General features: G+C 37.6%; 2 protein-coding genes across 4 annotated transcripts; both read right to left on the bottom strand.

The window, feature by feature from the left end:
• Positions 1-108: 108 nt before the first annotated feature.
• LOC112563281 (SWI/SNF-related matrix-associated actin-dependent regulator of chromatin subfamily B member 1-like) lies at positions 109-6,203 on the bottom strand. The gene is made up of 10 exons (XM_025237126.1): positions 6,048-6,203; positions 5,373-5,478; positions 5,105-5,231; positions 3,708-3,845; positions 3,101-3,228; positions 2,790-2,959; positions 1,254-1,362; positions 926-1,007; positions 578-709; positions 109-221 (listed from the first exon to the last, which is right to left on the bottom strand). Exons 1-10 carry the CDS (start codon positions 6,159-6,161, stop codon positions 182-184), a joined length of 1,146 nt encoding a protein of 381 aa, XP_025092911.1. The 5' UTR covers positions 6,162-6,203; the 3' UTR covers positions 109-181.
• Positions 6,204-7,701: 1,498 nt separating this feature from the next.
• On the bottom strand, positions 7,702-12,413 carry LOC112562996 (isochorismatase domain-containing protein 1-like). 3 transcript variants are annotated; one of them, XM_025236667.1, is made up of 5 exons: positions 12,091-12,413; positions 11,524-11,571; positions 11,046-11,207; positions 9,752-9,868; positions 7,702-8,399 (listed from the first exon to the last, which is right to left on the bottom strand). In XM_025236667.1, exons 1-5 carry the CDS (start codon positions 12,142-12,144, stop codon positions 8,253-8,255), a joined length of 528 nt encoding a protein of 175 aa, XP_025092452.1. In that variant the 5' UTR covers positions 12,145-12,413; the 3' UTR covers positions 7,702-8,252. The 3 variants fall into 3 exon arrangements, with proteins under 3 accessions (XP_025092452.1, XP_025092450.1, XP_025092451.1); XM_025236665.1 differs by lacking the exon at positions 12,091-12,413 and adding an exon at positions 11,735-11,958; XM_025236666.1 differs by lacking the exons at positions 11,524-11,571; positions 12,091-12,413 and adding an exon at positions 11,735-11,958.
• Positions 12,414-12,694: the final 281 nt, after the last annotated feature.

Consider the following 12,694-nt stretch of genomic DNA (forward strand, 5'->3'; position numbering starts at 1 on the left):
TACGCTGTCGGTTTTGTAAAATCTGGAATACTTAATAGTTGAGCTTCATCTGTCTTTGTAGTCAAAACTTGTCTACTTTTAAAGGCATCATAAATAAACAGAACTATATTTACTAATGAATAGCATTTATTGATAATTCCAAAGAATTGTTCAAGGTAAAGTTTGAAAAAACCAAACTGATCTACCATGTAGGTGCTGTATTTGCCAGCCTTCGCATTCGTCTGAAAAAAAAATTAGAAAAATAAAGGAAGAATTAACACTGTGCATTAATTTCAAACTTTTATCCATATTATCTCCTATCTCACTGTGAATACTTAAAACACACATCCTTGAGGGGACAAGCACAAGATAAATTTAGAGTCATTAGCATATAACAAATTGAAAGGCATGTGTAGTAAGATAAAAGACAGTTATAAAGAAGAGTTAGATAAAAAGTTATCAACAAAGGGATCAAGAGAAAGGTTACAAACAGTGATTGATTTGATGCATGTTTGAATGATACACAAGATTGATCATAAAGAGCTCATACTGAAGTTTTGAAGCAGTCTGCATAATGAGTGGACTGTGCAGCACTAACCTAGTATTTCTGTCTTGGTCACGAATTTTCTTTTCCATTTCAGCATCAGTCAGAGTTTCCAGGAATGGGCACCAGGAGTCTGCCTCATTCTGATTTCTGATGGCAACTTCCACTGTTGGCAGTGGTGCTTCACTGCAGACAGAAAATGTGCAGAGAATTAAAAAAAGCTTTTCTTAACCTCCTTCCTTCCCAAACAAATGGACAGGAGAGGTCACTTCCACCAAACTGCAACAACAAACTGAACCTACGGATCGTTATTGCCAGTATGTAAGAACAATTTAAGAAAAAAAAAAAACCAAAAAAACTACCATAAGTTACTGCCTCTCAAGCTACGACAAGGACACAAACCTGAAGGCATAGGTCCGCTGATGCCAGCTTAACTGTCCTCTGATGCTGTAGGCAATGGCTGTGACAAACTCACCTCCCAACCCTGCAGATTATGCAGCCAAAAATTAGTGATCTATGGAGATTGTACAGGAGAATACAGACAGGAAAGATAGTTAATCCTTAATTCATGGAAAACCAAAAATACTGAAAGTACAATTTGTAAATTGTATGTGTGCTGAGTGAGAGAAATGGGGATGGGGAAGGACTTGCGTTTGAAAGAGCAAGAGAAATGAGTGTGTTAGGATGCAGAAGAGGAACTGGGGAAGATCCAGAGCAAAAATTGTATTACCTAGTTCTGCACATAGTTTTGTAGCAAACTCTTCTGGACTGTTGTCTGGCTCAGACATGTCCCATTCAAACTGGTCAACTAGTGATACATTCCCCACATGAACGTTCAACTGCACACAGTCATCATTGCCTTTCTTTAAAGCATCAAAACATTTCATGGATGCACACACGTGTATGACACGATAAGAACAAAAACGAAACAACTGTCAGCAAATCTGTGACATGACTGCATGCCCAGTCCAGGCATAAGTCTCATCACATATGCAATACATGACAGATAAATCGTTTTCATGCTTAAGACAGTATTTGCATTCAACTTAAAGCTATTGATATCAGTGTGATTGGTGACGAAGCTGTTTTGCTACTTCACACATACCTCTTTATCTGACATGGTCTCTTATTTTGACAAGGCAGTGTGCCAGCTTCTGAATCATGCTCCACCCATTTCCTGCTCTGTTCTGAATCGACTACCAACTCATTAGTTCTCAGATGAAATCAGAGCAGCCAAACAAAAGCAGCATCAAGTAGAAGAAGGATGAGGGAAGTCTCATCTTGAGACTCATCGCCAGATCTTCTGAGAGAGCAAAAAGCAAGTTAAGAATGCCATCACCAGTGTCATAACAAAATATTTCCTTGATCCAGCCTCCTTTGCCAAAAAACTGTTTTCACTGATTAAAATCTTGATCTGAAAGCATTGATCATTAGCAGAAGACAGTGCCTTTACCATCTGGTGTTAGGAGTCACTCTGAACTCCCACCATTTCCATGCAACCCTACACCTGCTCTCTGGTGAAAACTTGTTTTCACTACTAATCATCACCGACTCTTGATGTCACTGTCAAACCAGTCCTCTCTCTTATCTCCATGCACCTGGATTGCTGTCCCTTCCTTTTTGCTGGCCTCCATATTGCCATCCTCCACACCCTTCAGTGTGGTCAGAATTATGCTAAATGTCTGGTGCTTTGGTGCATGAGACTAATCGTGTCACACTTTTGCTTGACTTCCTCCCTGGCTACTTATCATTGACCATATCACTTACTGTATGGACTGTCTTTGCTACAAGTTTCTCCATCAGTGTGCTTCTGATTACCTTCTTCCTGCCTCACGACTTCATCCTGCTCACTTCAATCAGCAGCTGGTACACTCTGACTTGACATTCCTTTCACATTACTCCACATTCCCTTACAATACTTCATATTCCCAATATAACACTCCATGTTCCCTGTACAATACTCCCCATTCCCTGTATAATACTGCACTTTGCCTGTATTCCATGTATTCCTGTATAAACCCTGTATTCCATTACACAGTATTCCATGTGCTCTGCATGCACTAGTCCCTGTGCCTGAAACATTCTTACCTTGCAAATCTACCAAGTACTGCTTTAAGTGAATTCAGGTGACACATTAAAAATCCCCTCTTTTAAATGTCTTTTAAACACTCTCCAGCACCTTGAACTATTTTATGCGATCAGTAAAATGTCTCAAACTTAACATCCACAGCTTAATGTATGACTAAGACAAAGTTAAGACAAAAACCTTGAGTATAACCCGCTGATCAGGACCTTGCTCCTCTGACATGGACTCAGTAGGGTGGGCTTCGATTTGCTGACGAATAGCCTGTGCTATGGCTGCCACGAAGTTTATTGGATTGAGGTCAAGGTCATCACATAATATTTCAGCAAACTGCTCTGGTGTGATGGACATCTCTGAAAAACAGTAAAATACTTGTCAAAAGTTATGAGGACAACTGAACTGTAACATATATATATATGTCAATGTCTGACATAAAACAAACAACAGATATGCATCATGAGAGAGCAAAAGGAAACTATACTGCAAGAACACACCATTCTTGTTCCAGGTGAAGCAGTCTCGCAGCTTCTGTCCTTCAATCTCCATGTCCAGTCGTATAGGCACCAACACTTCCGGCACAGCAGCATTTTCATGAATCAACGCAGGATTTGTGTCATCAAAGCTGCACATGTAAGTGTCATGCAGAGAGAGAAGCTAATTCATAAGATACATCTGACACTGCCTTTAAACTCTTCTCAGAAAGAGAAGCTGTTTCACACAATGCAGTTGGTCCTTCCTTTAGGCTCTTCTCACATGGCAATACACGATACATTATTTAGGATAGTTTTATGTCCTAATTTGAATAGGAAATATTTTTAACATGTTTGTAGGAGGAAGCACAAATTTCATGAATTCCTAGAGCTTTGAAAACTCAGAGAAGAAATTCCATCAACCTTTATCTCTCTCTTTAATTTTTTTGCTTTCTAAATATTTACTTGGTATCCCTGCAGTACCAAAATCTAAATGAAATTCAATAAATAAAGAATAAAAATTGTCTATAATCTAAAAATAGTTTAGCTTATGTTTATGAAGCAGTGGTGTGGAACAGTATAAAACAAATATGAAGTTAGAAGAATACAAATCAAGTAATAAACAACTCACCAAAGAGGGAATGTTCGTATTTTCGGTTTTCCCAAACGGTTTCTGTTGATGTGTGTTGAGCAAGGAACAGCATCCAGATGATGAGAACTGCTAGGAAGGGTTGGAACCCAGTTATTTCCCCTTTTTGACTTGGCGTCCCTGAAAATGTAGATTAACTGCGCTAGAGCACACATTATTACCATCATTATCAAACTTCATCATTATGCATGTTTCAGATTTATGATTATGTTTGCTTCTCAAGAGCTCTATGTCAGGGCTTCTGCTTACGCAAAAAATTGCGTACAGTACGCATTAAAAGTTCGGAGGACCCCTTCAATTTTCATCAATGGGGTCCCAGGGGACCCCTTCAAATTTGGGCGAAGAACAGATACAAAATTGGGTAACTGACCTGTAGTGTCTGACATCGTAGCCCAACCTATTGTTGTCGTCTGCTACAAGGTGAGAGTTACTTCCCTTGCACTGAGTTTTTTCCCCTTACCGGGAAGAGTTCCGTTAACCTATTTCCAAGATGTCGTTGACAGCGTGGTTAGAATCATCGTCTCAGAAACGGAAAGAAAGTGAGCACCCCAAGTACAGTGAGCATAAGCTCATCACAGATGCTTGCACACTCTTCGTGGCACAGAAATCTCGCCGTTTCTGACTAGACATTACAGTGCTATGTGTGCCTTAAAGACAGTTGAACAAAGTAGTTGATGTGTTGGTTTTTTTTTCAACTTTGTAAAGGGACCCCTTAGAGTTAGGCTGGGACCCCTTAGAAATCTCAAGAAGGGGTCCCTGGGACCCCAAAGAATTTAGCCTTAGCAGAAGCCCTGTATGTATCAGCTCTATGTATCAGCTCTCTTATCTTTGCTTTTTTCTGTCTCTCTGCACATGTACACACACACACACAAAACACTTGTATGCATACACATAATTTTTATTCAAACTTTTATGGTTTACTTTGCGTAGGGTTTGGTGTGTGAAAAATAAACCTTCTTCTCAGTTTTATATCTTCCCTGAGAGACACCTACCCCCTTGCTGTCCAGTGGACAGATGGAGTTTCCTCTGTCACAGACCAGACTAAGCTTTCAGCCCTAACCCTTCTGGTTTTAAGTCAAAAGTAGTAATCACATATATAGAAAGCTTCCCTAAGCTCTTTATTATTCACTGGTTTAAAGTTCCATTCAATACTTCATTGTGCTACTTAAGGAGATGCATGAAAGCCACATAACAAATATTATTTGCAAAAGTTTCACATGAGTGAATTTTGTTTTTTGATACAGTAGAAAATCTTGTGTGAAAGAAAAAAGTCTAAGGACTAACAATTCTACCCTCCACCCAAGGACTAAACTACATTTTTTATCTGAAATGTTACTATTAGATTAGGTAAATTACTGCAGCTTCATCAAGACAGTTACCTTGCAAATGATGAATCACTCCCAATTGAAATTGCCTTATATTTCTCATCATTTCCTTCAAAAATCTCATCTACCTCTGATGCCTTGAGCAGTGTGATGTTCGTTGCTAGAGAATGCATTCCAAAACCTGAAAACATGTGCAAATAATATTAATAATAAAAAATAACTATTTTAAAAGACACCTTGATATAACTTTTGTATTAACTACATCTCCACGTTAATAAAAAGTCATTTAAAAATTAGCAGAAGACAAGGACACATAACATACCCATTGCTGAAACCTTTTTTCTTTCGTCAACAGTAATGAGACGTCTCCACATGGAAGGGTACTTCTTATACAGAGATCCTCGAAATAAGCGGAGATAATTTCCCACCTGTGAAAATGACATTTCACACAATACTATAAAGTTATGTTATGCATTACATGTCTGCTGCATCTTAGGCTTAATGGTCATTGTTTTCGTTGGAATTTTTACTGTTAAGTTAGAAAAGAAACTAACGGCCCAACATTACAAAATTTTAAAAAATTTAAAAAGAGTAAAAGTGAAATGGTTATTGGTTTGAAATGGTTGGCAATAAATGTTTAATAGCTCAGCTAATATACTTATTAAGGCTTTCTACAAAAAATGCATTCTTTAGTTTATGTACTATTGGTAATTCATTATGATGCTGTCTTTTACACATTTTCATGTACATATCAGTATAGTGTGTAAGAATTTATGCGTTACGTGTGCGTGTGTGCACATATGTGATATGTTTATGCAGCCATTAAAATAAATTTAGCTCTCATCATGACACCTCTTTACATTTATCTGTGCAGATTCCGAATCTTTAACACGGAACAAACCGAAGCCATCACAAACATTATTATTATATAAAGCCGAAACCAAAGACCTACTCCAATGTCTGAGGATCGGACAAGACATAAACATAAATGGATTACCTCTGAGCCAATGTAATATCTTTCCCCATTTTCTTCAAAGGTGAATGATTTGGGTCTATCACCAAAGGTCTTTGTTGTGATGGATGCTGTTGGAATAAGGGCAGCGGACGCCATGTTTTTCTTTGTAAAGGAGGAATCGTTATTTTATAAAGTCTTCAAAAGCAGAATAATTACATATTTTAATATTATTTAGATACACTATTTATAATTTTTCAATTAAATTGATGATTATACTTTCTTTACTTTTAAGAATAAAAATATGAAAAATATTTGAGTTTAAACACTGATGCCTCCCCTATTAGAGCCTACTGGGACATGGGAGATAAGTAGCATTGACGAGAACTAGGATTTATATTTCGTGGAACCAGTAGCGAACCCAGCCAAAGAGTTGCACAGCGCACCCCTACGAGTTAGCGTAGACACACATCTCTGATTAGGACAGAGCTCTGCAGACACACATCTGTGATTAGCACAGAGCTCTGCAGACACAAATCTGTGATTAGCACAGAGCTCTGCAGACACAAATCTGTGATTAGCACAGAGCTCTGCAGACACACATCTCTGATTAGCACAGAGCTCTGCAGACACACATCTCTGATTAGCACAGAGCTCTGCAAACACACATCTCTGATTAGCACAGAGCTCTGTAGATACAGATCTCTGATTTGCACGGAGCTCTGCAGACACCACGGTAGACACATCTCTGATTACCGTGACCATTTTTTGTAAACGTCTGTTTCAAACCCCATAAATGTTTCGATTTTTTAGCTATTGTTAAAAAAAGTGAGAAGTGCATTTCATGTTGAAATGTTAGATTTAAAAGCATATCATTTAACTGGAAGCACATAATCGCAATCATCCTGTATCCCAAGAGGATCTTGCAATCAAGACAAATGACATTACCTGGGAGAGATCTGTTATCAATCAACATTTTTATTGTGTATCAAACTACCACATGTGTATAGATGTAGATCGTTTCGCAATATTTTCTCCTATCTTTTTTTCTTTCATTAGGTAGAGTGGTCTGATGCAAAAGGTAAGCGCCTGTCACCAATACAGCGAGGGTTGGCAGTCTTGGGTTCAACTCTTTTCTCAGGCATGCTGTTCTTCTCTGCATGTGGCATCTGTTTATAGGGCTGGCTGCCTTGCCTGTTATAGCCTTAGTTGCTGGCTTGGCAGAAAATAGCAATTAGCCACCCCCCATTTCTCTCATCAGGTAACATCTTTCCACCATTTACAGTACCTAATCCTTTCATTCATTGCTTTACGTTCTACTCTTGTACTTCATCTTTATGTTGTTCAGTGTGTCTATGTGTATCTCAACATCACTGTTATGTTCATCACTACTGGTCTGCGCAGAGAGTGCGATCTATCTTGGTTGTGATGCTGCACGTTACAAGTACACATTATTATTATTACCAGACCTGGCTTCTTTGTGTGATATGGCCCTAGTTGCTGGTTCGGCGTAAAACACAATATCCTTCCATCCTCTCTGAATAGGTAATATTCAAAAGGTTTTGTGATGGGTTCTCATTCATCCTATGTTAATTAATGAACACAGGAAAATTTTGCCTTACATGGGTTTGTGGATACAAATGATGGTTATGATGGTATTGGGAAAGCTCACATTCTCACACTCAAAAGAAAAACAATATCTGTGTACAGAATTTATAAAAGAAATCTGATATTTAGTGCTATTGTTCTGTTTGTATCAAGAATGTGATCTTCATATGCTATAATAGACAAAAATATGACCCAAACAAAAAGATGTATACAGCAATACTGACAAATTTCTTCTCTTAAACAAACATGATGCTAAGATGAAAATTTCTAAACTATTTAATCTGGCAGCTATGTTAACAGTACAGTTAAATCATGAATAATCCAATAAACTAGAACCAAGTGACTTACATCTTTGCTTTAGACTTCGTGTAACTTATTGCGACGACTACTATACATAATTGCTTTCTGCACCAGTCAAATCTGTCTCAAGACAAGAACGTAAACTGAATTAAAATAAACCAGTAGATTACCATAATTTTCATGAATTTTAATTTATACTTTATTTTTCACTTAATAAAAATTCTGAATTTAAAAAAAATCTTTTCAAATTAGAATCCACACAGACCAAAATTGCTTTGCATGTAAATAGTTTACACACCTGTACATTATGAGCTACATTTAAATCCCACTGAACATGCTGCATCATAAGCTTGAAACAAGTCCTGATTCTGGAGCACTTATTTTGATGATAGCCTGAATCTCCTTGAACTTTGGGTGGTCCTTGTCACCCACCAGCTGCAGCAGCACAGCCTCACTGGTAGTCACAGTTGCTCCGATATGACGGAAACGCTGGAATCATCAAAACCATGTCAAAAAAAAAAAGAAAAGCATGATGAAACTGTAATTAGAAGGTGGTGTTCCCCTAAAGTGGAAAGTTGCTTGTTTGAAGCAAATATTGTGATACAGGAAAAAGGAGCCTTGGGCTGAAAGTGAGCAAGGAGAAAATGAATGCCGGCACAAGCTAGTTTTTGGCCTAGCATGACACAGCACGATCCTGCAGAGTACCTTGGAGGATGGTTGATGCTAAGGTAGAGAGAGAGAAAAAAAAAATATATTGAATATAAACTGGTCATTCCACTCAGGTGTTTAACCATACTCACGACAGGTGTAAGTGGTGAATCTTGTCAGCCACTACATCTATCCAGGTTCCCTATCTCCCCCTTCCCCAACAACCTGTACTGATAGAGCAGCACAGCTGGTTGTCAGCTGGTACCAGTTAGGGGAATGAATGATAAAGATAACCAGAGAGAAACATAGAAATTCAAAACTATAAAATGTGAAAGGGACGGAGAGATATTCATAACAGTGCTTTTAGAATTTCTGTTCTATATTACTATAGATGTTAGAAGGGTTCTCTGATAAAAACGACTTCTGCATTTTGTTTTCTTAATGGTGTATAAAGTTAAATATTGTTTAGTGTTTCAACAATAAAAAAAACCTACTTGTTATATTAGGTACATTTCCAGGACAGGCAAATACACATGCTGTTTTCACAGACCGCAATTCTTCAGTTGTATACTGTGTAGCCTATATGTATAAACTGTGTAGCCTATGTGTATAAACTGTGTAGCCTATGTGTATACTGTGTAGTGTGTCTATATGTGTATACTGTGTAATGCATAGATGGGCAAAGTTTTGTCTACAGGCCAGTCTCAAAATTATAAGCTATGCGGTAGGCCGGTAATATACCAAACCCACCCCATGTAACTACACAAAAAAACCTAGTGATAATGGAATGGACAACAAATGAGTACATAATGGCATTCACTTACCAAATTTATTGTGTAAAGTGAAGCTGTTTAAATTCGCTCACAATAAAACTTTAAAACCAGCCTTTCCTTTGAATGCAGCCACCCCAATGCTCTCTAACAACTACATCAGACATGTCAGCTGTGTTATTTATTTGTGTACTTTGTGTCAGAATGTTACGGACTGCCAATTTCCAATGCTGCTGTACTTGACTAACTAAATTTCAATCAAATTAAGCTAGGCTTGACGGGCCAGCCCAAAGACATCTGCAGGTCAAATGTGGCCCATGTGCCGTACTTTACCCACCATTGGTGTAGTGTGTAGCCTACATGTGTTTACTGTGTAGCCTATATATGTAACACCTGAAATCTGATAAAGATCAAAACACTCACTTCCAGAGCAAACATTCGATCCATTTGACTTCGTGAACTGCAAGCATCTGCCATAACGTGGACCTCAAAGCCCCGTGCCAAGAGATCTATCACTGTCTGCTGTATGCACACATGGGTCTGACGAAGATACATGTCTGCAGTTAGTAGGGTCTAACACTCAAATAGAGGCATGTGGATATTTTTACTCTTTAATGTTTATGCATCTTTATTCCAGAGGTACCTGCATACAAATTTATTTTGATGTTTCATAAAAATCTTACAATTCATACAACATCATTGCCATTAGAACTATACAAGGCAACAGACAGATGATTGTCTGAAAAAGACTTAAGAAAAGAAGATTATATGAGAAATGTTTACATGTCAGCCTTCCAGACTGAAGTCAGCTATAGAAAGCAAGTCAGATATACAAACTAAATGACAAAATAACTGTAGAGGAAAGAAAACGAAGAGCTGTGAATATTCATCATTTGGGCTTGAGCCAATTCAGCTTTTGGTGTTGAGATGATATGGTTTTATGGTCGATTTGGCCTTGGAGAGGTCTATCTGACTCTGGGTTAAAACCAATACAATTAACTGGGTTGATGTAAGTTGGGGTTGAAGTGACTCGCTCCTAGAATTACATTCGTAGCAAAGAGCATAAAATTTGTAATAATTTCTCATCCTGCCTGTATTTGCAATAGATTAGTAATACAGTGTACTAATTCAGATGGCACTAAGTTTGTGGAAATGATTGCTAATATCTGATTTCTATTCATTTCAGACTGTACTTCCAAAAGCTATTCTACTCAGGCTTTAGTGTATATAATTCTTTTGCAGTATAATTATAGCAAATATTGTATTGGAAAGATGTGAAGGTCATGCCCATTATGTGTGCATGAATGAAGATAGTACAGAGATTCAGTGCAATCTAGGAATATGGAGCACAGCTGATCACTGACAACTAATACTGGAGAGCTGTATCAAACATTTCTCACAATAGAAAGATCTATTCTAAAGCTGGTCTAACCTTTTTAGATCCCTTCACATAGTGGCATAAATAGAAATTTTATCATTTTTCCCAGAAAAGGTCACACGATCTTTGAAACTCTGTAGACTATATAAATCAACTGTACGTAGCAAGCTGTCAGGAATGCAGAAGCACTGAAACAAGCCTGATTGAGAACACCTTATCAAGTCCACATCAACACCATCACCATAATTTTTCTCACAAAAAGCTACAATAAGTTCTTTCTTTGGTGTTGCACAGTTCCTGTAAACATAGGAAGGATGTAACAACATCATCAAAACTTACTTCAACACCAAAAAGAATGATATGCTTGACCTTTCCTCCACATAAATTCTTCAAGTGAGTCTCAACTTCTGGTAACACCATACTGAACTTGGTTTTGGGGATCACACAAACAGCATTGCTTACATTCAGTTCCTCTATTGTACTTCCCAGGCCCTTTGGATACTGAGAAACAGACAGAATATTATTGTGAGTCACCAAACAACTGGGTTGCCATAAACTTCTATTGCACCTGCTGCAGTTTAAGCAACATATCAAACACAGATAAATGATCTTTGCACATTAAAAATATATAATGTAATTAGTACTGACATCACAACTCCTATACTTTCTGAGCCAGGTGATAAAGTCTACATACTGGCATGTCGATATATCTTTGACTAAAATACTTCGCAGTTAAAGAGTGGTGTTATTATTAGACAATGTATAGCTAAAATGTTGACTGTTTTAAATTTATATGAATAATAATAATATGACACACCTGTTCAGTAACAATTAGAGGAATGTCTAGGATACGTGTTGCCTCTGTCTGAAATAACCCAACATTGCTACATTGTCAAAAGTTAGCTGTGGTTAAAATGAAAACAGATATATAACTGTCACTCATCAGTAGGTACATCAGTTTTATTTATTTATTTTTTTTTAATGTATGAACGATAAACTGAACATCGATTGTCATAAAACACAAGTACCAGTCTTTTGGCTACTTCAACTATGTCTGAAAAGAATTTGATTGCTGGTCTGAATCTCTCCTGCATATCACACAGAAAAAAGACAGTTTGGTCTAGTTTCAAGTCTCCCAGGCTGTTGTGGACACTCATTTCGCCGCTGTGACCACGGACGTATATAAAATAGAGATGTTACTTCGTGATGTGACTGGCAACGATGTGCTCGACCTTCGACCTTTGTTTTTAAAGGGTTCCTTCCTTTTGCAGTACTTACAGTCTTCGATAATAATAATAAACATATGAAATTCTTTCTCGTGAACACATGCTTTAAAGTATACATCTTCTAAACCGAAGTGACTTGTATGAAAACTTATACATACCTTAATAATTATAGGTTTCAACTGTTTGAAGCGATAATAAACTATTAAAAGCATTACTCCCTGAACTATGTATCAAAAGCTGCGCCAGCTTGGGATGGCTGCTGTCAGTAAATGAATTTTCTGCGGATTTTCTTGATAGTATCAGGGAGGAACGTGTCCGTGATTTTGCTGAAATTTATTAAGCAGACTGCTGTTCATGATGTTACCAAGGCGAGTGTAAAGCGTCATAAAAACTGATGCCTTGCATGGTACTTATATCAACATAAGTAGAAACCTAACAAAGCTGCGAGTAAAGGGCGGGCTTCTTCCCTTGTTTGATTATGAATGGAGACAAAACTTTAAGAAGCTCCGAAAAGCCAAGAGAACTATAATGGTAACGTTTAAGTAAAGCCTTCAAAAGCAACAAATCCAATCTGAGTAAGAAGTATGGCAAATACAGAAATCATTCACACGAGAGTCTCCGAACCATGAGATGTAAGACTCGAAGCGTATTGGAAGCTTTTTAGCTCGTCTACTAAAAATAGGAATAAGATAATATATAACATTACATCTCACGATGAATTGGTGCACCATTTTGAAAAATTAGGAAACATTCCTGGTGAAG

Source organism: Pomacea canaliculata, linkage group LG4, assembly GCF_003073045.1.
Source record: "Pomacea canaliculata isolate SZHN2017 linkage group LG4, ASM307304v1, whole genome shotgun sequence".
NCBI classification, from domain to species: Eukaryota; Metazoa; Mollusca; class Gastropoda; order Architaenioglossa; family Ampullariidae; genus Pomacea; species Pomacea canaliculata.

What these genes read in the sequence shown, in the direction of transcription:
- LOC112563281 (XM_025237126.1), bottom strand. Translation starts at nt 6,161, where the DNA reads ATGGCGTCCGCTGCCCTTATTCCAACAGCATCCATCACAACAAAGACC. An exon ending in AGTGATTCATCATTTGCAAG is followed by an intron (nt 3,846 to 5,104) that starts GTAACTGTCTTG and finishes CTACATTTTCAG; the next exon opens with GGACGCCAAGTCAAAAAGGG. An exon ending in GACCAAGACAGAAATACTAG is followed by an intron (nt 222 to 577) that starts GTTAGTGCTGCA and finishes TTTTTTTTTCAG; the next exon opens with ACGAATGCGAAGGCTGGCAA.
- LOC112562996 (XM_025236665.1), bottom strand. Translation starts at nt 11,863, where the DNA reads ATGAGTGTCCACAACAGCCTGGGAGACTTGAAACTAGACCAAACTGTC. An exon ending in CTCTAATTGTTACTGAACAG is followed by an intron (nt 11,208 to 11,523) that starts GTGTGTCATATT and finishes TCTGTTTCTCAG; the next exon opens with TATCCAAAGGGCCTGGGAAG. An exon ending in TCATTCTTTTTGGTGTTGAA is followed by an intron (nt 9,869 to 11,045) that starts GTAAGTTTTGAT and finishes TATCTTCGTCAG; the next exon opens with ACCCATGTGTGCATACAGCA.